This window comes from Pholcus phalangioides, unplaced genomic scaffold, assembly GCF_987345545.1.
Source record: "Pholcus phalangioides strain wild (caught in Gottingen) unplaced genomic scaffold, Ppha-v1.0 ptg000009l_1, whole genome shotgun sequence".
Lineage (NCBI taxonomy): Eukaryota > Metazoa > Arthropoda > Arachnida > Araneae > Pholcidae > Pholcus > Pholcus phalangioides.
In genome coordinates this window covers 22,354,941-22,379,907 of record NW_028301602.1, presented here as the reverse complement: position 1 = coordinate 22,379,907, position 24,967 = coordinate 22,354,941, and the positions used below count along the sequence as shown (strand labels likewise).

The window sequence follows — 24,967 nt, the reverse complement described above, 5'->3', positions numbered from 1 at the left end:
CTTGAGATAATTTTTTTTTTCTAAAGCTGAGTTTTCAATTATAGTATAAATAAATACAACATATATGTATTTTTTTGTGTTCACCTCATATAGTGTGCTGATATTGTCTCATAACTTCTCAAAATATTGCCCAAACTAATGAATATATCATAGCTGACCTTTCTGAAATATTTTTTATAACTAGTCGAAACGAAGTTCCACCTATTATTTCATTATAGAGATGTTTTTTTATAAATTTGTTAAGATTTATACTTATCATACGTTATGAGGTTCAAATTTAATATAAAATTTGAATTGAAAAAACACTATTGAATTCTCTTGTGGTTTGTGGCTGTGGGACCTTTAGTTACAATAAATGTAAGAGTTTTATGTCATGTGTCTATTTATTGGCTTCAGGTGACTGTGTCATTGCTGGAAAATGTGTTTAACAAAAGGAATTGTGTGGGGGAAAGCAAAGTCGTGTCTGCCATAATGTGTGTGTGTGTGTGTGTATGTCTGGCCCTAATGATGTCAGTTATGCGTGCTACGTCTTCAAGAAGTGGTGCCATCTACTATTACTATTTTACTGCGCACCAATTCCGGTCATATCACCATACAGCATTTTAATACCGATTGAGAGCTGTGTCGGAAATGAAGGTGCCATCTATCGGTGGTGGCCTCAGGTTCAGCAGGGAAAGAATGTAAATCAATGACTTACTCATGGGCTGCTATGAGTAAATTTCCGTAAGGGACCTGACAGTAACCTTCATGGTAGTAGACAAGCATCTTACCAGTCCACCATTGATTTTTAACCAATTAATCAGTCAATCGATTAAAATTTTTTGATTAACCAGTTAAAAATTTTAATCGATTCCCAGCCCTAATAATTACTGCATTAGACATAGAATAATGACTAGAAACAAATTTATACAATTGAAAAAAAAAAAACTTTTTTTCATTTTAATTGCATAGAAAGCTGATTACACATTCATCACAAATACAAAAAGAAAGACACCATCGTTTATATGTACACTCTTCTCAACTTATTTTACATCATCATCAGCACACAAGCAGCACGTACACGTACATGAAAGTCTCGTGAAAGATATTCATCTTCAATTCAACGCACATTGAGATCAAATCAGTTTTTTTTTAGAATGTATATATCATTTTTTGTGTATATCTTCTATTACACTTTTTATCAAGACATCTTATATATATAAAAAACAGAACAAATTACAAACCGAGTCGAACACAAAAAAAACCAAAAAACTCGAAAACATTTTTAAAAGGTCTTAAAAAAAATTGTTTCACAAGTTGTAAACATTTACACTTGTAATATGAAATTGTATACTGAGAATTCTCTATAATTTAATTACAAAATTTTCATATAAATAAAAAAATGGCGTACTCTCCGTTCCTTGGAAAGCTTTAAATTTGCGAAATTTCCCACGATAAATACATAAAAGGAAGGAAATGGAAAGTGCAATTCATTTATATTTTCCTCCTTTGAAAATAGTATTTACAGTATAATACCATGATGTATATATATACACAATTATAAATAATTACAAAATGTTCGTTATAAAATGGGCTGTCCCTCCATACAAAACAGAAAATTGTTTTACAGTCGCATTGAGAAAAATGGGAAATTTATTTATACAAATTAAAATAAATGTACAATATCCGTAAAACATATCACAAAGTGTGATGTTTGGGTTATTTCAATTAGAGGAAATAAATTCAGGATTAAGTGTGTTAATTATTATGATATATTTAAGTATTATAATCATGATTTACTTTGCAATTAGCACCTGGAGGAAAATTAAATTTGTAAGTATTAGGATAGTGAAATCTAAATTTGATACCAATGATTAAATTAAAATTTGTCCAAACTGGCTTAGGATTTCAATATTTTAATCGTTTCCAATTCAAAACAGTCTTATATACATGGTGATTCCATAATTCCCCTTGCCGCATTTTACTGATTAACCATTGATCCTAGACACATAATTCCAATTAGAAAAAGTTTCCAGATAAAGTGCAGAACTTAGATACATCATTCAGGTTGTATGGGGGTTTTGTATAAGTATTAAAATATAAAAATTAACTTTTTACATGGACACCCTGTTCTCGAAAACCCAATTAGAAAGTTGTTGCCCTGTCTTTCCACAGGCCAACAGAGAAAGATTCCACGTTTCCAAGTGTAATATTCTCTGAGTTCAAAATCGAAGAAAAGTTTGGAAAGAACAGCATAAAAACTAACGTATAAGCTTTCCCCCCGCATTTAATGCTGTTTTTTTTCCCAACTTTCTTTCGTTTTTTGAATCAAATACCTCAGTGAATATTGCACTTTGAAAGGTGGAATCTACTTTTGTTGGCCTCAGCAGAAACGGGGCAACAACTTTCTAATTGGGTTTTTGAGGACAGGCTGCCGATATAAAAAGTTAATTTTTATATTTTAATAACCATGCAGCCCTTTGCAACATGAATACTGTATCCGCATTCAACACGTCATTTGGATACTTTTCCTAATTGAAAGTATACTTCTAGGATCAACGGTTTACCATTAACATGTAGCAAGGGGGGAAATTACGGAATCACCCTATATAAGAAGGTGCCTAACTTGGCTGGATTTACTGTATATCTGACTGAATTTATTGAAATATAATTTTGGAATGATATGGATCTAAACATAATCCATCTTTGTTAGATTGTTCAATTCAATAAAGAAGCAATGTTCTCGCCAAGCACATTTTCATTCGTGATTAATACTTCCTGTTATACTTCTTTGATGTGGATATCTGATTTTCTCTTTGATGGTCTTTCATGTGAAATTAACAGCACGAAGATTTCATGGTTTCTTTTTTAAAGACGTGAAAAAGAAAAACCGTTGAAGATAAAGAGCAGGATGTGAATGTGAACATTTTCTTATCTATGACAGAGGAGGGCTTTTTATTCTCTCACATTTTTCAGCTGCTTCTTCTCCACATGTTTCACCAAGTTTTACGTCACAACGTTCATATCACGAAGATTCGTCTGTGGATGAATCTTCTGCCACAGCTTTTTTTGGCCTGTCAAAGTAACAAGGATTTGTATACATTAAAATTCATTGTTTTCAATTTTTTTAATAGTAATTTAATTCAGAATTGGAGCTAAGATTAAATTTTTTTTATATCCACTAGCTTCATACTAGAAAGAATATGGACGAGGTGCATGTGTAGTTTAGTAGACTGCTATCTGAAAGACTACTACTAAACCACACATTTCCTCTGTGGGACTTCTAAGGAATTGGTACATGTTGAAATGTGCGTGTATGTGGAGAGTGGAACCTAACGTGGAGTTCGTGAAGTTTGTTCCTGTGTAATGCTTGTTATGTGTAGTACTTATCTGCCATCAGTTTTTCTATGACTGAAGTGTGATGATTGAATAATTGTACCGTTGTCGCCCATAAAAATATGATTGTCGAGTATATATTTTAATCATAACCGAAATACAGCAACCCAATAATACCAATAAAAACCAATTATTATGATAAAATATAAAAATGCATACTGCCCATAAATTTTTTTTTTTTTTTCATCTAAGTATGGATAGCTTCTCGATTTATCCCAATATGTTTATCGTATTCCTTTTAAAAATTTGTCAATCGTGTTAGAATTCACGACTCCCTAGAGGTAAGCTATTCCTATTTATTCACAACCCTATAAGAGAAGAACACTTCCTGCGAGAGAATTGTTCCTTGCCAATCGATACTAGTGGCCCCCCTGTCGAAGCAGTTGATTGACGGTGTGTTAATAACTCATGGGCCATTTTATCCATCCCGTTGAAAATATCCTGTGTGCCATCAAAATCATGAATGGCTTCTCTCTCTCACCCAGGGTCGCAACTAGGGGGGGGGGGAGAGCAGGCTGGTCTTATGCCCCGGGTGCTAGACCCGAGGGGACGCAAATTCCATTCTGAAACTTCTCCTTCAATATTTCAAGCGGGCGTCAAAATGCGCGCTTGTCCCGGGTAATCAAGCATCTAGTGGTGGCCCTGCTCTCACCCCCATCTCGACCAATTCAATGTCCCTCTGTAAGTTGTCTGTGGCCTATAGTAAGTGCTCTATGGTCTCCAAAACCTAACGGCATACTTCGACCCAGGACGATATTTAGTTGTTTTATAAATTTTTAAGTCAAATACTTTAAAATGTATGCAGACGTTAAGGGTCGTTCACTAGGGTTCTGTTAAGTTGCCTAGTGATTTATGTGTCAAGTAAACAAATAGGACAGAATCTGGGTCATTTATTTTTGTTGTGGTTAAATGGAGCCCTCCGCGCATGCACCAGTGAGCGTGTCCTCGTATTATCCAATGAGCACATTCACTACTTGATTACTTACGTAGAACAGATTTTAGTATAGTCCACCGATCACGAGAAGAACACTGGCTACGTCATGTTACGTCACGTTGGACGATTCTATTATTTACTTTTAGGTAAAGCAACTGCCCATCGAGAATAGCGCATTAGCAACGGCGCTTTCCTTTTTGGCGTCTTTAGCGCTATTTTGGCCTCCTAGAGCATTCACTACTTGATTACTTACGTTAGAACAGATTTTAGTACTTGACGACTTATCCACTGAATGACTAAATCACTTGACTACCAAATTATTTGACGCGTGTAAAACGGGCCATTACAAACACCTATGTGAGTTATTATATATTACGTGTACAGTTTTAGATCATACCTCGTGACACCTTCTTTGATAAGCGTCCTCATCTCTTCGACGACAGAGTCGTACCTCGCATCGTCAGCAATAGCCGGAACCGCTACCGGTGCTGGTTGTTGAGGAGTTTTGCTCTTGTCCTCCGCCGTCGGTTCGACAGGACTGGGACTGCTCTCGACTTCGGCGACGGCGACCGCAGCCGCCGTGCCATAGTTCTGCAAAGTCGAGTACGACGTCGGCAAAGTCGGCGCGGGTTCCACGACGACCTGCTGGGGTGGATCGGGCTGTGGCAGTTCCGTCGTCTCGACGGTTCCCGTCCTGGGCGGCCTCGGCATCGTCCCCGCCAACCGGGCCTGCCTCGCTAGAGTGGCATTTATCGACGCCCTGCGAAGTGTGGCGTCCATCCTTGCTATAGTCGCCGCGTTGTAGATGAAATCACGAACTTCTATGCTGTCTGAAAGTGAAAGAGAGGTTTGTTATATAATCACGCTGAGCAACAAATTTTGACAAAGTTTCTGCGTCCGAGACAAAAATAGTTATTTCTTATCTAATTCCGTGTGCTGAACATGAATTCAACCATAATAATAATAATAAAAAAAACTAGATTGGCTACCGTTTTTTTTTCTCTGAGATTACACATTTAATACATATATAATGACACAATACAATGCATTGAAACCCAGCATAAGTATGTATATATGAAAAAATAAATGTTCAGAAAAACAACACCAATATATAGGCAGAGCATCAATATACATAAAGCACAACACAAAATAATGCATAGAAACGCAACACAAATGCATATAGGAACTAACCACAAATGAATAAAAACACAACACAAATGCATAGGAAGTAAACACAAATGCATATAGGAAGTAAACACAAATGCATAGGAAGTAAACACAAATGCATAGGAAGTAAACACAAATGCATAGGAACACACAACACTAATGTATAAGAACAAAACACAAATGAATAGAAACACAACACAAATGCATAGGAACTAAACAGATATGTATAAGAACCGAACACAAATGTATAAGAACAGAACACAAATGTATAAGAACAGAACACAACAAAAATACATGGAAACACACAACATAAATCGTAAGTGTATTGCAGCATAATATTTCATTTATGGGCGTCTGACACGAACAGCGCTTTGCATTGTGCTCATATTGAACGTAAAGAGCATGTCTTACAATACATGCCCAACAATAGTCAGCCAACATCAACGTTGACCATTTTTCTCTGGTAACGTTGTTCCGTGGTACTTGCCACTTTTTTCCACCATGTAATATCGCTCGTAAAGCCCCCCTTTAGCTATTAACAGGGTCAAAAACAAGAGCGAATAAAACTTTTTCATGGCGATATTCATGTTCAGCAGATCAAAACCATTCGGAATTGTATATTTTCACGTCGGACGCAATTTCATTGTTGTCCAGTGTTATATCAGACTATAAAAATATTGTGGTTACGTTTTTTTCATCCGTAATTCATTACAGACTCACCTGCTTGCATTTGTCTCGCCGTAGACTTCTGGAGGCAGTAGCACGCGACCACAGGCAAGACAATAATTGTTATTGCAGAGAGGACTACCGGCAAGATGAAATACATTTTTTCGTAGTTATGCTCTATCGGTATGTCCAAGAGGTACGGATCTAGAATGAAATTAAGACATTTACTTACAACCAAATGAAACATGGAAAATAATTATGGTTATGCAGAAGATTAATATCAGAGAGATATATAAAAGTGGTATCAAAAATGAATTTTCCATCGATCTCGATAGATCAAGGGTGCTCAACCTTTAGGAGAGTGCAGTCCACTTCATTGATTTAAAATGTGCCGCGGGGCACTTGAGTGATCTAAAACTGTGCCGCGGGCCAATTTAATGGTAAGGAACTCTGTTACGGGTCACGTGAGTGATCTCGAACTGTAAGTAATCTAAAACTTTTCCGCGGGTCAATTAAGTGGTACGGAACAGTCTCTTTGGTGACTCAAGTGATTTGTAAATGTGCTGCGGGTCACTCAAGTGATATAAAACCGTGCCACACGGGTCCGGGTCACTTATGTGATCAGTAAATGTGTCACGGGCCACTTAAGTGCTCTGGAACTGTGCTGCGGGCCAATAAAGTGATATAAAACCGTGCTACTCGGGTCACTTATGTGATCAGTAAATGTGCCACGGAAGTGCTCTGGAACTGCGCTGCGGGTCACTTAAGTAATCTAAGAATTTGTCACGGGTCGCTTGAGTTATCTGAAAATGTACCGCGTGCGAGGTGAGTGCTCTGGAACTGCACCATGGGTCACTTAAGTGATCTGGGATCTGGCAAAATATACCTCTTAGTTCATTTTCACAAAATTAGGTTTGAGGTCACGGGCCACATCAGATGACTCCGAGGGCCACATTTGGTCCGCAGGCTATGGGCTGAGCATGTGTGTGTGTGCGTGATAGAAAATGCATTAGAGCATATTGACAAGACATTTACCTCCTCGATCTGTGACAATCTTGAGGGTGGGTGACGGAGCGCTCTCCCCGAACTCGTTCCTGGCAGCCACAAAAATCTCGTACTGTGTCTGGGGTTTTAATCCACCAACTGAATAGTTTTTGGATGGCGTCACGGTGGAGAATATCTTCTGTCTTTCACCTTCGGACTCCTTTATATATAATGCATAAGCTACAAAAATGAAGAAACAAATTAGATATCATAAAGAGTCAATAATTCACTGTATACGACAAAATAACTTCTCTCATCCAAAATATTATATTAGAACCACCTTCATCCAAAATAATAAACAAAGTATGAATAAATATCCTAGAGCTGTAGAAGGGCTAAAGTATAATGCTTTGAATGTGATGAAGGGTTTAAAGTTGTAGAAATTTGGTTTTTTTTTCATGTCAAAAACTTTTTATTAATATAAAAAATTACCTGAAAAATTTATTTGCATTATTTCTATGGTCACAGATTTTGCGTGCATACTCGCTGATTGGCTCGCATTTTTGAATATGACTTATGTAAAAATGTGTTTTAGTTTGCGGATATGATTTTCGGCAACTTTTTTTGCTTCCGACATTTCGCCCCTCTCTAGCACGTTTCGTCCCCGGTATATTTCACACCTTACATTTCGCCCCTGACATTTCTCCTGCCCTGACCGTATGAGCGACAGAGTGAGTGACCATATGAGTGATCAATTGAGTTGGGTATTTAACCCCTGACATTTAGTCATGCGGTCACTCATACTGTCACTCACTCATTCAGTCATTTACACACTCACTTGGTCCCTCATCCAGTCACTCACTCATTCAGTCATTTACACACTCACTTGGTCCCTCATCCAGTCACTCACTCATTCAGTCATTTACACACTCACTTGGTCCCTCATGCAGTCACTCACTCACTCATGCGGCCACTCGCTTAATCACTAGGTCACTCATACAGTCACTCACCCCGTTATATGGGCATTCCCCTAATCACTAGGTCACTCACACAGTCAGTCAGTCACTCATACGATCAGGACAAGCGAAATGTCAGGTGCGAAATTTCCGGTGATGAAACGTACCGGGGCGAAATTCCGGGTGCGAAATATACCGTGGACGAAATGTCGGAGACGAAATTTTCCCGATCCCTCTGGATAAAGATGGTTATACTGTAATATACGCATTATACTGGAAGAATTTTTTTTTTTTTAAAGTAATTATTGAATTTGTTTTTTCTCACTGGTTGGAAGATTTCTGCTGTTTTCTTTCGGCCATATCTTCAAAGTGCACGTAACGCCAGCAGTATTCAGAAGTTTCACCAAAGGAGATCTCGGAGGACCTACACAACAATTGGAAGCAAAATTTAATTTTGTTATGTCGCATCCGGATCATTTGAAGTGAATTATAACAAAAGCATTTGGATTCTTTAAAATATCGAGAAATATTAATTATAATTGCTTCAATATATATATATAAATGAGATGTAAAAACACTGAATGGGTATTTGATTTTGCCTCCTTTCCCCCTCTTCTTTAAGCATCTGAAGACTGTTTTGGATTTTTTTCAAGACAGTATTATTCAATTGAATCCCCCAGACCAAGACTATTGAGTCCATACTAGTACATTAGTGAATTCCGCTACATTCCTGCCAGTACATCAAAGTAAGACGAGCAATTGGAATTCCGAGTAGAGGAGGAGTTTCGATTCCGTTCTCGATGTCTCGATGCAAGAGACATTCTTTGTCCATTGGACAAACTAGAGCTTACCAACCTGCTCAGCCTTGAATTCCTAGATCACAAATAGGGTTTCCTTTCCCGGGATCCCATACCATAAAATGCAACCGGGAATCTGAATTCATTTCCCGGGATCTTGGCAGAAAAATAAGATCGAACCAGATCACATTTCTGTGCTGAATTAGACATGCGTAAGAAATTTTTGTCACTAGGAGCACGCATTTTAGAAACTGCAATCAATGAATTTTGAATAATCGTGTTAATGAATAAATTATTGAAAATTAATGGTTTATGCGCATAAAATTTAACCCTTTAGTTGACATTAACGAGATATATCGTCAACAATGGCTCATCGTGGCTTCTCTAGTTCTAGTTGTCAGGGTTCAAATTTTCTGTAAATTTCTATCATATCTCACTTGGGTCATTGTTTAAGGAGATACTCTCCTTAGGAGGTTTGTTTTCTTGCGAAATTGTAAGTGTTTCATGCCCCGCCCCCTCTCCACATACTGCATCGGAGTCCATGGCTAGGATTTTTGGTGTGCCTTCTGATCAGATTTCGCGGGTTCCACTACAATGAATTTATGGTGTGCGAAACAAGAAAATGATAAGAATTGCCCCACTCTCAGCCACACCCTTGAGAAGCCATGAAATCGGTATAGGGAAGAGGTACATAAGAAGTTATTAAATATAGATATGTAATTAGCAAATCGTATGTATAAATTGAACCTTACCTCCATCTGCAGTTTGAACAATGACTTGTTCCGATGGAGGTCCGATACCGACACTGTTATAAGCCTTCACGACGACGACATACGTGGAAGCCCTTTGAAGTCCATGGAGTAGATACTCCTGGTGTTTCAAGCACTTATCCGCTTCCAAAGTCCTGTACGTGAAAGTCGTCTTTGAGCTCTTTCTTCTGTAGCCGACGTAATAACCCTTCAGAGGCGCTGACCAATCGCGGCCTTGTGGACACTAAAAATAATAAAATACCCATTTATAGTCAATATTATAACTCAGGTTATTAACAATAATTTTTGTTTCCCTTCATGATAGAAATCATTTTTCGGTAATAGTAATGTGTACATGAAACATGGCACGAACATGGGAGTAAATAATAATCACGTTTTTAGGTTTCTGTACCTTCCACTTGAGTTTTATTGATGTTGCGTACTTTTCGATCACGTACACCTCCGAGGGACTCCAATCAGGCTCTGAAATCGAACGTATAATAGATTAATCAGTTTTTTACACATAAATTTATCTTGATGCAAATCTCCCCCCTCCCATTTTATGTTGACTATTTGTCAAGGTTTTACAGCAAGGGTTTTGAACGCCCCCCTGGAGACAGGGGCAGCGACTAGGAGCATAGCCCACTAAACAATTATTGAATGTCTAGTCGGCCGTGCTAGGAGGGCGGGAGGTGAGTCTGGGCCTCGTGCGTTGGGTTTACTTTTTCCATTCAAAATTACAGAGCTAAAATGGATGCAGGCCCCGGATGACAGAGCAAGTTTCTAGTTTCAGCCTTGCATGGAGATTTTTCGCCGTGGTTCGCTGATAATTTGAAGAAAGTAGCTGTAATATATACATCCTACCCCAGAAAGCACCATTAACATCTCGCGAGCAGAAATTTTGTGCCCCTGGAGCTTAGATTCTTTATTTTGCATTGAAGAGAAAGATTAGCATACTATTGCAATAGCAAGCAACTTATCATATATAGAAAATTTTAGGCGCCAATAGCAATGTTTTAGTCCGATGGCGACCAGTCTCCTGGAATTTTCCAATCCCTGTCTTCACCCAATCAAATGAGAAAGGGTACAGAATTTCTGCGGAGCTGACACAGCTATATATGGGGGAGTCAGTATTTTTATCGTGTAAAAAACTTTCCAAAATCATGTTCTGTCGGGAAAAAATAATGTTTGCAGTGATCAGATGCTAAGATGACTTTATAAACGTGTGAAAAATTTTTGTGTCTGGTTACATGGAGACGTTGTTCGATTTGTGTTGAAACTGTGCAGAGTTGTTTTGGTGTGCACCCTGTAAATATATATTTCTGTCTTTCGAAATGTGATATGTTGCAACTCATATGCAGCCTTGCTTGTGTATATAATACTGAAGATTTTTTTTTTTTGCTCCGTTATATATTTTTCTGCTCATTGCAAATTTTTCTATTAAGTCTAAACTTTTAAAACTTAATACTACTACTACTAAACTGTAAATTCAACTAGTAATTAGCCTTGGGGAATTTTTACTAATTGATTCATGTCGGAAAATCATCTTTGCGCGTGTACATCACATATGTCACAACGAATTTATGATGTCAAAGTTAACAAATTTGTTTCGTTCGTGAATCTTCTATATAGTTTGTAGTGGAATTTCGAATGTAGGAATCAATGAATACATAGCATATACATAATTGAAACATTGAAATTTCATATCGAAAATGTATTTGATTATTTTTAGTTTGATAAGTATAATGATTTTTTTGTACATTTTTCTTTAATAAAAATTCAGTATATATATATATATAATTACCACGATACAGTTGAATATGTATATCTTTTACTAATGAATTTGTAAATTGAGAAACAATAAATTATTTCCTCACTAGATGGCAGCAGCTAATTAAGAATATGCAGTTCAATTTTTCATTATTTGTAATCAATAAAAGGTTGGTTATAAACTTGACATTTAACTTAGGGGATGCATCAAAGTTTTTCCTATTGTATCAGATATTGCTGATTTCAGTTGTTAAGGAAATTATCAATCTGCAAATAATTATAAACCACTGATTTTTTCCGGAGAGCAGCTCCTTTTATTATTTACGACAAGCTAAAGATATTTTTGTATCGATTTGTGTGATCAATTATCTTTTAACATATTGGCATATATGTATAAATGACGGATCGACGTTGTATATTAGTGTTGAAAAAGGAGTAGGCTGTGTTATAGACACACGGCTTCAAGTTTTGACGTGAATACGTCATTTTATCTTGATCGCGTGGTAGGTACAGACATGATGAAAATATTTTTGGAGCCTCCAGATTTCATATATTTCGAGAAGAAAAAATCGGCATCTTTCCCAAAAACCATACGTGTTTTTTTATAAAATGCTGAAAAGTACCTTAATGAAAGAAATAAGTTCACAATTGCATTTTTTCAAAAACGGTTTCAAAATTAGAAAAAATGGAATTAATGAAAAATAATTTCAGAATTAGTGAAAAATAATTTCAGAATTAGTGAAAAATAATTTCAGAATTAGTGAAAAATAATTTCAGAATTAGTGAAAAATAATTTCAGAATTAGTGAAAAATAATTTCAGAATTAGTGAAAATTCAAAATTGGTGAAAATTCTAAATGGATGAAAAATAATTTCAGAATCCGTAAAAGTACAGATTTTGTTTTGATTTTCAAAATTTCAAAATTGATAGAATAAAAAAAAATTCAGAAATTCATAATGAAATAATTTTTGTTGTGATGAAAATTTGCTCGTAATAAGTGAAATAATTTCAAAACAAGTAAGTCTATGAACACCTCTCACTGTACATTACATTAAACTACTAAGTATTTGTGGATCTGGATATTATCTTGTAATTCTGAATACCGCATATGATTCAGTGGCCCCACCGGCCCCATAGAAAATTTAAATTTCGCCAGCCATGTCTGTAAGGTATAGATGCGTCTTCCCCTTTACAGTATATTTTTTTCTTTAAGCATTAAATTTTGAACTAAAAAAAGTTTTTCTCCTATTACCTTCTTCTCTGGTAGTAGCCATAACAGTGACGGATGGTGTACTTCTACCAACTTCGTTTTCAGCCAACATGTAAACGCTGTATATGGTATTTGGAAGTAGATCGGGTACAACGGCAGTCGTCTGTAAAGTGGTCAAGCGCAATTCTTTCGGAAGATCAGGGGGTGGCTCGGATTTACCTGCGTTAAAATAAGTTATTAGAATGACAAATATTTCTAAAGCTATTCTCTTCGCGCCTAACTCAAAACTGACATTTACAATTTTTTTAAAAATTTATTTATGTTTATTGTATGTCAAAGTGCCCTTTAAAAAATTAATTAATTTGGGCTGATATTTTTACTAGGACCATTTGAGTTAGGTACACATATTTGTTCCTCAGGTCTTGACTTGGAAAAAGAATCATTATGTAAAAACCATTTTAAACCATAAAAAAATGAGGTACACATATTTGTACCTTTGAGGTGAAGAGAATATGAAAGCATAATTTTTTCAATTGTTTTTAAGGTGAGATTAAATTTAAAATGAAGTTCAAGTGATTGATAAAAACAATTTTTATTTATTCTTTTGTTTTAAATATTTTTAGTTTTGTTTCAAAAATCTTTTTTTGGCTAGTGAAAGTATTTTCTAATACTATGCATTTAAGTATGATATTGAGGAAATTTTTTATATCACCTTCTGTTCTCCAGTAATGTATTACGTAAGCGGTAATGGGTCGATTCCCACTATACGAAGGTACCCACGTCAGTTGAAAGCTGCGACTCCACACTTGGGACACACTGACGTCAGCAGGAGGACCGGGATGTTCTGGGGGAAAAATGATTAAAAAAATATTATTTTCTTAAATTTTCCATATTTTTTTTCTGATCGAACTTTGAATGGCAATACATATTTTACAATCATTTTTATCGTAATTTTATTACATGCAAAATGCATTATATATTATCTATACAGAGACTATATAATTATTTTAATTTAATGTACTTGATATAAAATAAGCATTTTTATTTTAAAATCAGTTTCTTCTCATATCTATGATCTTTGTCATAATTATCTTAGTATAGGCCTATATCTACGTTTTTAAAGGGTTCCTTGAAGCATAAAAGTTACTAGAGGCATTGCAAAGGATTCCAGGAGAAACAGCCATAAATATCAGTGAGAAATAATTCTGGCAATGACCTACAGAACCTCTTTTGATGTAGAGGGTGTTCCTAAAACATGTATGTATATTATTTCAAGTGTTTCGATAGGGTATCAAAGGATTCATACATTCTGATATGCAGTATATGTAGCCATGATTTTGTAGTATCAACGTATAATAAGCACTATAAGTAGTTTATCTGTTCAGCATTCCTAATTAAATTTAACTCTCAGATATTTATGGTGAAATATTATAGCATCAATGTGAAAAAAATGGAAGAGAAATGACATTAATGTTGTGGTACTTACCCACTATGTCTAAATTAATTACTCTATGGCTTTCACCATACGAATTGCGAACTTTGCAAGTATACAGGCCGCTTGTTTCTCTGTCGACTCCGGTCAACATTAGTGTCGTTGCAACTCCGGAATCGGTTGGAAATTCCTGGATTTTGGACCTGAATTGATTTACACAAAACAATTATTTTCCATTCATTCTAGCCACTTCAGTATAGACATCGATACAATTAAAAAAAAAAAAATTAAAGTACATTGAGTGTGATGAGATTGTTGAGACAAACGAACCAAAAAAAATTGTAATTGATGAAATTTGAACCTCTCTCTCTCACTCTCCTTAAATTTCAAGAAAACATTTTTAAAAGAAACTTCCTCTTAACTGACTGACTGACAGGTAGATGCATTTTCTCAGGGCGTACCGAGTCTATAGACTTCCATAAGCTTCCCTGTTCGATGCTGCTCCATTAGAGATGGATGTATATTCTTCCTCTTATAAATGCCATAGTTAAGGGCATGCTCGATACTTCAATTAACGATTTACGGTAACGGTTTGTTGGGTAACAAATGTTCGACTTGGAGAGGAGATTGAAATTTGTGAACACACATTCCAATACCAGATTTATACATAGTACGTGATTTTGTTAACATACTTTTCTTGTGATTCTAGCTTTTTGCCATTCCTCTCCCAGGTCATTGTCAAGGGTGGATCACCACTCATGTTGCACTGTAACGTCACGTCTTTTCCTTTTTCGACTATTATCTCGCTCGCTCCTGGGTTCACAAATGGTGGAACTGAAATTTAAAAAAATATATATACTTTATCATTTTTTTCACATGAAGAGAGGACATATATAATCAACAATTTTTATTTATTGCATTTAACTTATCAGAAGGTTAAAGATTCATAATTAAGTCAAATTATTAATTTGCGGGTGAACTATTGATTGAAGGTTATACAGATAAACGAATGCAATGCGAGAATGTACAATAAAATTCTGTAGCATTTATACTTTTGCGATGACGTACATTTCGCAGTTATGGTTAATGTCAGTTAAAGTTCATTCGCTACAAGCTACATGCCAGGAATTCAGTAAAACATAAGATTGAAATAAAAGCACATTAAGTTATAAAAATTTAGTAGTTGGTTAATAGGAAATGGAATGCGATTCTCATACATTATGTATCTCATATATAGTCATTACCTTGAACTTCAACTCTGACAGTTTTGCGCAGTTGGTCGCCGACGCCATTAGTGACATGACATTCGTAGAACCCTTCATCTTGTTTCTTGGATTCTGTAATTTGTAGGCTCTGACCGTCTTCCGATATCCTCAAACGGCCGTCTGAATTGATGACCTCGAAATTCATGGCTGAGAAATCTGTTGAAAATAACATACATATATATATATATATATATATATGTTATTAGATTCATAGACTTGATGAAATTTTATGAACCTCATCTTTTAGTTTCTGACCGCTATAAGTATAAGTTGTGCTCAGAAATGCATTGCTTACCCGTATTTCTCCTCCATGTGATAGTGGGTTTCGGGGATCCATTTGCTTCACAGGATAGAGATATTTTCTTACCTGACGTAACTGAAACGTCAGTCGGTGCACGCATCCAACTTGGTGGATCTGAAAGCAAATATCCGTCTAATAACTAAAGCATTTAACATAATCAAACAAAAACTAAGCTATTGAAAACATTCTTGATTAATAAAATTATTTGATGAAGGCAATCTCGTGTCTTGCTGTGATGATCTAATGATTTTCTGAAAGTAGATTTATCGTATCTGTATTATATCCATATTGTTACAATAACAAGACACAAATTTGGCACACAAATATTTTACTTCTCAATCTTTTTCGCATTCAAGCTCTACCTCCTTCAAAAAAAAAAAAAACACAAGACAGGTTTTTTCATACAGGGTGAGTACAATTGAAGTACCCGTGTACTCTGAGTGGTTTTTCCTCAAAAACTGCTTATCCGAATATAAGCAAAATTTCAGGATATCTTAATGAAACCACGAGAGAGATTTATGAAATTAAAGAAAATGGTTTAACTTCCTACTACCACGTGAAAAAGTGGAGCTTTTTATTGAATTTTACATTTTCTGCATGGACCTTATAGCGTATGTACCAAGTTTCAATATGCTGACACTGCTCAGACCAATGTAGCACCCTTTAGTGCTTGATATATATACGCTTCAGAAACTTGAAATATATACGCTATATGAATCCATGGGAAAATGTAAAATGCAATATAAAAAAGCTCGCACTTTTTTTTTCATCTGGTGGTCGAAAATTAAACTATTTTTCTTCTTAAATCTCCCTCCCATGGTCTCATCAAGTTTGGTTGTACTCGAATAAGCAGTTTTTGAGAAAGATAATACAAATACAACGCCACAACGGGCAAAATGCCCAACGAGGTGGCTAAGAAAAAGTTGCCCATAACAAATATTGATGTCATATATTTCAAAACGCTACTCAGAGTACGGAAACTTCAATTATACTCACCCTGTGCTATGAATTTATAATCTTAAATAATTCATGTTCCCAATTTACATTTAATTTTACATATATGCAGCCTAGCATTTTTCTTACCATGAATTTACATTCTGAAATTCGTATGCTTAATTTAAATGTTATATTTCAACACAGCATGACGTTATTCCTTATTCATTCCCATCATTCATTTTATATTGAAAAAAAATATATTTTTCTTCCTAAGAATTTTTTTTTCTTTCATCGAATAAAATATCATAGGTTAATATGAGAAAGTTAATCGCATTAGAATATTTCTGGAATATCAAAAGTGATAACCTTTTTTTATAAGTGAATTACCGATGCTTATTTATAATATCGATTTGTTTCAGTTTTTCGTCATGTAATTTTTGAAAATAATTTATAGTTTAGTTTTATTCGCATGTTGCATCTTTTAGGTGTTTTTCGAACATGCTAAATGTCTTAAATGATATACTATGCCGTATAACTTTTATATGAAAAGCGCTCCTCTGCTGCTGTAATTTTTTCTACATATAACATATATTTATGTAATTTTATCTGTTCATTGTGTTTTATTTATAAATACGACACCACAACAGGCAAAATGCCCAACGAGGTGGCTGAGAAAAAGATGCCCATAAAAATATGGATGTCATATATTTCAAAAATACAGCAATCCAATTAAAAATGCAATTAATAAAAATTATAAACAATATATACACGTGATAAAATATTATACAATCCCCATAAAGAATACTCATGGTTGCATTATTTTGTTGTCCATATTAATTTTAATAGCATTTACCGGCACGGCTCATTTTTTTTCTTGACTCCTTATTAAATTATTCTTTGTCTTTTCTCATATTTTGTATTTTTACGACGATAACAATAAAACAATTAATTTAATTTAACCCTTTCAGTACTAATGGTACTTCAAAGTACCGCTTTCTTTTAACCCCAGTAACATTTTTCACATACGTAGTTGGATGTTGGTATATTGTACAAAAAAAATGCATTATTATATATTATTCAACATATTTGAACTGATAGCTTTTATTTTTATTGTAAGCGTATAGTGTTGACGAAACTTTCAAGTACCAAGTTAGTCAATTCATTGCTTACTAAATAACTTTCTGAATATTTTTTGTTTTTAGGCCTTAAATAGAACTAAAATGGCCTACCATAAATTTTTCATGACTAATTTTTCATAATGTAGTATTGAAAATGTTAAAAAAAACAACATATAAAAAAATGATTCCACTCACAAAGAACAAGAAGGCTAGTCGTCCCAGAGTCCCTTCCAGCGGCGTTGGAAGCAGTGCAAGTGTAATTCCCGCCATGATCTTCCTGGACGTTCTCGACTACCAGAGATGATGAGAAATCATCGAGTTTTTTGACGACTATGTTCGATATGGACGGGCTCTTGGAACTACTGTCCGAATCGATGCTCTCGCCATCTTTCGACCAAGAAAGCGTCAGAGGAGGAGAGCCGTCACTCGTGCTGCATGTCACGTGGTACCTCTCACCTTTATGCAGTTGGGCGACTCTTGATAACGGAATGAGTTTCGGTGGCACTACACATCACAAAACACACAAGCAAAACAACATTGTAATAATTAATCTTACTACAGATTTTAAAAACGAAAAAAAAAAAAGCTTAATTTTTATTATGTACCATTAAACCAAATTGAAAATTCAAAAGTTTTCTATATTGCAAAACAATTTAGGGTTTTCAATAAGAAAAACACCATTTCATTGATAAAGAATGGATTGATGAGACTAAGAAAATAACAATTTTTGATCAAATTTTTTCTCTGCTTCTTCAATTGAAAAAATTCTTGAAAATTAACAATAATGCCTTATCAATAAACTCTCTATTTATAATTATTAATATTTACTCATCATTAATAATGACCAAATATAATTATAGTTGTTTCAATCCAAATGACTGACAATATTGCTACTAGATTTCTCATACAACATACCAACTGGTACAACTGGTACTGTAAGAATAGCTCGACTGGTTGCTTTCCTTGCAATATAGCTTAGTATGCAGTGAAAACAACTTCAGTTGTGATGGATAATCACTTCCAAGTGCAAATCTCATATTTTATGTTAGATTTAATTCTCTTGTTTACAATATGGTCATAAGATAATTATGATAAGATAACAAGACATGAAAATACAGTGATACCTCACTACAACGGTACTCGATATAACGTTGAATCCGTCTACAACGACATTTTTTTCATTGTTCGGAGAGTATGGTTATATCGACATTTCACCGTATATAACAATGATACATTGTCGTGTTTGGAATTCTTCTAGATTTTCTGGCGTATACCTGAGTTAGGAATTCTAACGGATTTTTTACTTGGGCTTTTTATATATAATATTATAAAAAATTTAGAAAAACAAAGTAAAGGTTGATTTCAGGTCCGATCCACACACATCAAGTTATAGCCCTGTCTATCTACTCCTTGGGAGTGGTATGGTTATGACCCATTGTTTTGATGCTAAAAAATATACTACTTAATCGTACATGAACCTACTACTATTTAACCCCACATAATTTGAATCATATATGTACCTGGTACACATTCCTGTGGAGAATTTTAACGAATTGGTGCATGCAGAACGTTCTGTATGTGTGTGTGTGTATATATATATATATATATATATGCGTGGCTCTAATTTATGTTGTGAGTTATGCTTGTTTCGTGTTATACTGGTGCTGCCATCTGCTTTTAATACTTTGAAGAGAAAATGGCAGATGTCTGAATTTTCGTGTGCTGTAAATATCATGTTGATACCATTGGCGTAAATTTATCGGAAATATTGGGAGAGCTCAGAATTATTGGGGGGGGGGGGGTGGGCCTTAAATCTTATATTTCCATAGGTTACTATGGAGATGGGGTGGCAAATGTTGATGGTGTCGGATACAAGTTTACGCTTAGGGGGTTGATACTTACATAACACATGACGATGAGCATATAACAATTCATCAATATAAATTGTGAAAAAAATTAACGCATAAATGAGACTAAGAAGATTTTTTGAATGACGATAATAACTTTTCATTTAAATTAAAAAATATTGTCATACACATCTCAACTTTTTAAATTATTATTAAACAATTAAATATCATCTCTGACTGTCAGTATTGAAACACAAAACACTACATGTTCAATAAAATCAGTTGGCGTAAATTTATTTTCCTATTTCTAAAAGTTTACTCTTTCCATTCTTCTTACATTAAAAATTGCTTTTGATGTCAATGAATGCGCTTTATGAATCTTTGCAAATTACGTATAGTAATTCAAACGCAATAATTGTCTCCAAAAATTTTTTTTTGAAAAATATGTTTGAACTTGCGGTTTGTCTGATAAGGTTAATTCCTAAATTAATTCACAGAATAGTCCAACATACCATCTTCCGATTAATGAATTCAATGAGTTATTTTGCACTCTTCGCGATTGTCAACTCACGCAAGCATCTTTCCATGCTAAACACGTCAGAATACTGAAGTAAGTTCGTGTTGAAAATGCATTAGCAAGGTAGAAAAACAACAAAATTAAAATGATCATGATATGGAGCTAAGGGTGTGACCCCCACTTCCCTAACTTACCTATTGCGAGCATCAAAGCGATATCCAAAAGGGAGAAGAAGCACACAAGAGCCTTCACCAGACGCTGAACGGGCAACATCTTTAGACGCCAATACCGATTTATAACGAGATCAATCATTCATTGCAAGTTCGGAAGACGCGATTTTGCTCCATCATGAATGTATCAGTTTCGTGCCTAGCCGGTATCCATCTTTTATTGTCCTGATCCAAAGCCATGAGTCAGAGAGACTCCCTGCACAAAATCTCACCCCTGCTGTTACGGCGAGACTCTCCTCCTCCCTGCCAGACTCTTTCGAAATGGACTCGGCCGGAACAGCCGTCTGGCCCCTCGTGCTCGTGGCGAATGTAAAACCGGAGGGGATTGGTTCCTTCCATGGAGCGCGCGCCCTTGCGATAACAAATCAGAGTGATTGGATCAGTGACGCGTCTGGTTGCGGGGTTTGATTGATTCGGTATAGTGAATATATTGTGAATTTTTGTTTTTCATTCGGTGATCTGTGGCAGCGGTTATGTCTAAATCCCAAGTAGTGTGCCGTGGCACCATAGGGTAGTGAATATATATCTGGGATAAAATTATATTGAACTTAATTATAGTGTTATAATTGTTAAGCGGTTGTTATGCTAAATAAGCATTAACATTTTACTGTGAGGCGGAAACGTCGATTATAAACAGTTCGCCCCAATTACTGAAGATTTTCATTCATTTTGATTTTTCATTATTTGGAATTATTTCTCTCACACTAAATACGTAATTTCCATTAATTCTGAAATTATTTCTTTCGCCGACTTAAAATTTTTTTTCTGATTTTGATTTTTTTTTTTCATTAATTTCGAATTTTCATGAATTATGAAATTATTTGTTCCACTAAATTTACAATTTCAATTAATTCTGACGTTATTTTTTTGATAATTATGAAATGGTTTGTCTCTCCAACTTTTAATAATTGTGACATTATATTTCATTAGCTGTCAATTTTCACTGGTTCTGAAATTATTTTTCATTAATTCTGAATTTTTAGTCAATTTTTTTTATTGTTCTCTAAAAATAGTTTTCACAAAATTTTAAATTATTTTCACAAAATTTTCAAATTACTTTTTACCAAAAATAATTGTTTTTCACCGAATAAATATTTTTCATCAATTCTGAAATTAATTTTCATTAATTATAAATTTTCATTTAATTGCAATATTACTTTTCTAAATTAACGAAAGTATTTCTTTAATTACTTTTGACCTTTCAGTTATTTATAAATTTTGGAACACGATAACTCGAATGTCTGTTCAAGTCAAAGTTTTCACTCATTTCGGAAATTTTTTCCGTATTTTAGTGTTAAACATTTCCCTTAAAGTGAAGTTTTCTTCCTTTAAGTCGAAGTTTTCGGGAATGAGAGAAATTTAAAAAATAGCACTTAATAATTTTTTTTTTTATTTGCAAAAAACAAACACAGAATACATATAAAAGACAAAACAAAAACCACATAGAAAGGACAAGACATGAAAACAATAATCATATTGGGCCCCAAGGAACATAATGTCTTTCCAGGCAGCCCCATGAATTTATGTTATGTTAATAAATGTCACGTAATAAGATATGAATATTTCAAAAATATATGCAGTGTGAAAATTTGAATTATCAGATCTGAATTGTTGATTTACGATATTTCTTGTATAAGTAATGAGTGTTTAATAAATATACCTTTTCGTTTCACAATACTATTCATATATGCACATATAAATACGTATATGCTATACACATATATATACATATATATATATATACCTTTTTTTTGTACCATGACAATGTAAAAAATGTCTGTTTCAGCTGCGATTAAATTATCCCAATATTTCGCATTGATTTCGTTATTTACATTGTATTCTATTTCTATAACAACAATCTTAAAATATATTCTGTACGCTTTTTGTGCATACATGAAAACGTCATATTTATTGTTACGATTATGAGCTGTCGATTGAAATGAATTCATAATTTATGGAGCAGTAAACGAGAAACATTTTTGAGAAAGGTGTTTATTTATTTTTGGAACTTCAAATTCATGTTCAATTCTTGCCGAAGTTATGTTTGCTTTCTCCTTTAACCAATTATTGTTTTTGAACACAAAATTTATGTCTTTTTATTTTTAAATTTACAAATTTTATGCCTGGATATACTCAATAGTAACATATGGAATCACTGCTTGTGGAGGTGCTTGTCAAACAAATAAACCAAAAACCAGATAATATATGTAATAAAATAAGATCCCGAATAACAAACACCACAGCAAACAATTATGTAACAGAATGTCACAATAAGACAAAACTATATTTATATAGACTAATAAAATTTTCATTCTTAAACAATAAATGGCTAGAAACAAAACAAAATAGAACCTCACCTAGATTGAATAACATATATCAAGTGCCGAAAACAAATAAAACGTTATTCCAAAAGAGTTATAGATATACCGCTCCAAAAATAATGAACCTATACCATGCAATTGATCAAACAAATAATAACATAAGATTCAATCACAATATATCTATGTATATTCTCAATAAAAACTAACCTAGAATCCATACTACAACAATAATCGATCATAAAACAACACACAATACATCATTCTAACAAAAAACCCTCTAAAATATAACCATTCCTGTTAATCAACTAAAAAATTCATATATATATATGTGTGTGTGTGTGTGTGTGTGTTTTCTTATAAAAATATATATACGACTTTATAAAATATTTAACCAATTAGTACATTAACAAGGCTGTTGCATAATCCAATTTATTCTTCAATCTTATTTATATTGACCCTCTGAAAGGACTTGTAGTCCCTTGGGATCACAGAGTGTCTGTGTCATCGTAATGTCATTTTTTGTGTCTTTCTCCGTTGTTTTGATTGTATGTTTTATGTGTTGTGCTCAATCCAATAAATTGAAAAAAAAAGTCTGTAAATGTATAGCTGTCTAATTGTGCAATGTATGACAATTTATATCGTTATCGTATGTATTACTCTTTGCCGATTCATTTGTCTGCTTGCAAAAGTGAATGACTTTCTCACGAAAGAAAGACAAAAAATAGAGATACACTGCATTTTTTTTGACAGAAAAATTACCATAACGTATCTTGTATACGTTGTGGTAAACGTGATTAATGCTGCTATTATACATAATAACCGGTTATTATGCATACTTACCAAGCATTTTGGTAAGTTTAATAAATTTCCCTAAATTTATCACTTTTCCCGGCGATTATACATAGTTGGTAAATTTATCAGTACTAAAGAATTCTCTTTTAACAGCGATTATGCATAATATCTAAGCATCGCGTCGTTCGTAAACGCTATGAATCGTACTTTATATACATGTATAATTCATGCATGTATTGTATCATTATATCGGGTAATATGTAAAATTTGTTATCATTATATCGGGGTACGATCGAAAAATTTATCATTATATCGAGGTAAGATAGTAAAATTTATCATTATATCGAGGTAAGATAGTAAAATTTGTTATCATTATATCGAGGTAAGATAGTAAAATTTGTTATCATTATATCGGGGGACGGTCGTAAAATTTATTATATCGGTGTCCGACTATAATCATCACACACACTAGACTCATTTTAATTTTTTTTCACATTTATCAAATTCATTAATTATTCTTGGATAATATGTACAATCACAGATAAGATGGCAATCAACTTTAAGTATTCATGAAATTTACCAATGACACTTGGTTACTATACATAATCACTGATAGGAGTGATAATTTTTTTTAGCATTTATCAAATTGACAAACGATGCTTGGGTATTATGTATATTTCCCGGTAAAAGTGATAAATTTATCAAACTTACCAAGACGATTGTCAAGTACGCATATTAACCGGTTATTATACATTTACCGTAATTTAGACACGTTATTTATAATTCGTTTCATTTATACGAGTATCATGTATGCGTCTGTTTCTATAATATATGTATGTATGATTAGTTTATTTCTGAAAATTCTAATTCAATAATTAAATATTATCTAACTAACTAATAAACTTATCTTTTCGAATTTCTTCATCTCAAGTAGTTTTACGTGTTTTAATAATACGATATTCTCACAAAAAAATGAGTAACTTTGCCTGGTTTTAATTTATACAAAAATTGCCACGTTTTTAAGACAAATAAATTACACTGGTCGAATGGTCGACGCGTTTCGGCTCTCCATTGAAGAGCCGAAACGCGTCGACCATTCGACCAGTGTAATTTATTTGTCTTAAAAACGTGGCAATTTTTGTATAAAAAAAATACGATATTCGTAAATAGTGCTGTTATTTTACTAAATCTTTATTTTTCCCATTCTGAAATCGGAATTTTCAATAAGTCGAATTAACGATAACTCGAAGTTTTTTGTTGGCTGCTCCACATTCGACTTATCGAGGTGTGACTGTATCCCGAGGATATCAGATCTATTGATGAGATAAAATTTTTCTTCAAATCTCAATTCTGATTACAATTTGGAATGCAAATGAAAAAAAAAAAATCTGTAATTATAATAAATAATGAATAAATTTCATTCCTCAAAAAGAAATATTTTTATTTTTGTAATATATATTTGGATCACATATTTTCTACAAAAATGATCATTTTTACATCATCATCATCATCATCATACATGACCATTTTTTTTTTAAAACCGAATTTTTTGCATTTTCTAGGAATTTTTCTCAGTTTGAACAAAATTTCCGACATTATA

At 33.9% G+C, this 24,967-nt stretch overlaps 1 protein-coding gene across 2 annotated transcripts; it reads right to left on the bottom strand.

Annotated features, from left to right (window-relative positions):
• Positions 1–903: 903 nt before the first annotated feature.
• LOC149082536 (cell adhesion molecule Dscam2-like) lies at positions 904–20,493 on the bottom strand. 2 transcript variants are annotated; one of them, XM_089235784.1, is made up of 15 exons: positions 20,219–20,493; positions 17,856–18,164; positions 15,601–15,720; positions 15,285–15,461; positions 14,733–14,874; positions 14,095–14,243; positions 13,321–13,452; positions 12,651–12,827; positions 10,023–10,111; positions 9,632–9,872; positions 8,408–8,506; positions 7,178–7,366; positions 6,197–6,346; positions 4,707–5,139; positions 904–3,053 (listed from the first exon to the last, which is right to left on the bottom strand). In XM_089235784.1, the coding sequence occupies exons 1-15, from the start codon at positions 20,334–20,336 to the stop codon at positions 3,005–3,007; spliced, it is 2,574 nt and encodes an 857-aa protein (XP_089091910.1). In that variant the 5' UTR covers positions 20,337–20,493; the 3' UTR covers positions 904–3,004. The 2 variants fall into 2 exon arrangements, with proteins under 2 accessions (XP_089091910.1, XP_089091911.1); XM_089235785.1 differs by having other exon boundaries at positions 10,041–10,111.
• Positions 20,494–24,967: the final 4,474 nt, after the last annotated feature.

Excerpts from the sequence above, each read along its gene's own strand:
- LOC149082536 (XM_089235784.1), bottom strand. The coding sequence starts at position 20,336 with ATGATTGATCTCGTTATAAATCGGTATTGGCGTCTAAAGATGTTGCCC. Across the intron at positions 10,112-12,650 it reads GGCTACTACCAGAGAAGAAG|AGCCTGATTGGAGTCCCTCG; the intron begins GTAATAGGAGAA and ends GTTCGATTTCAG. Across the intron at positions 3,054-4,706 it reads ATCAAAGAAGGTGTCACGAG|GCCAAAAAAAGCTGTGGCAG; the intron begins GTATGATCTAAA and ends TTACTTTGACAG.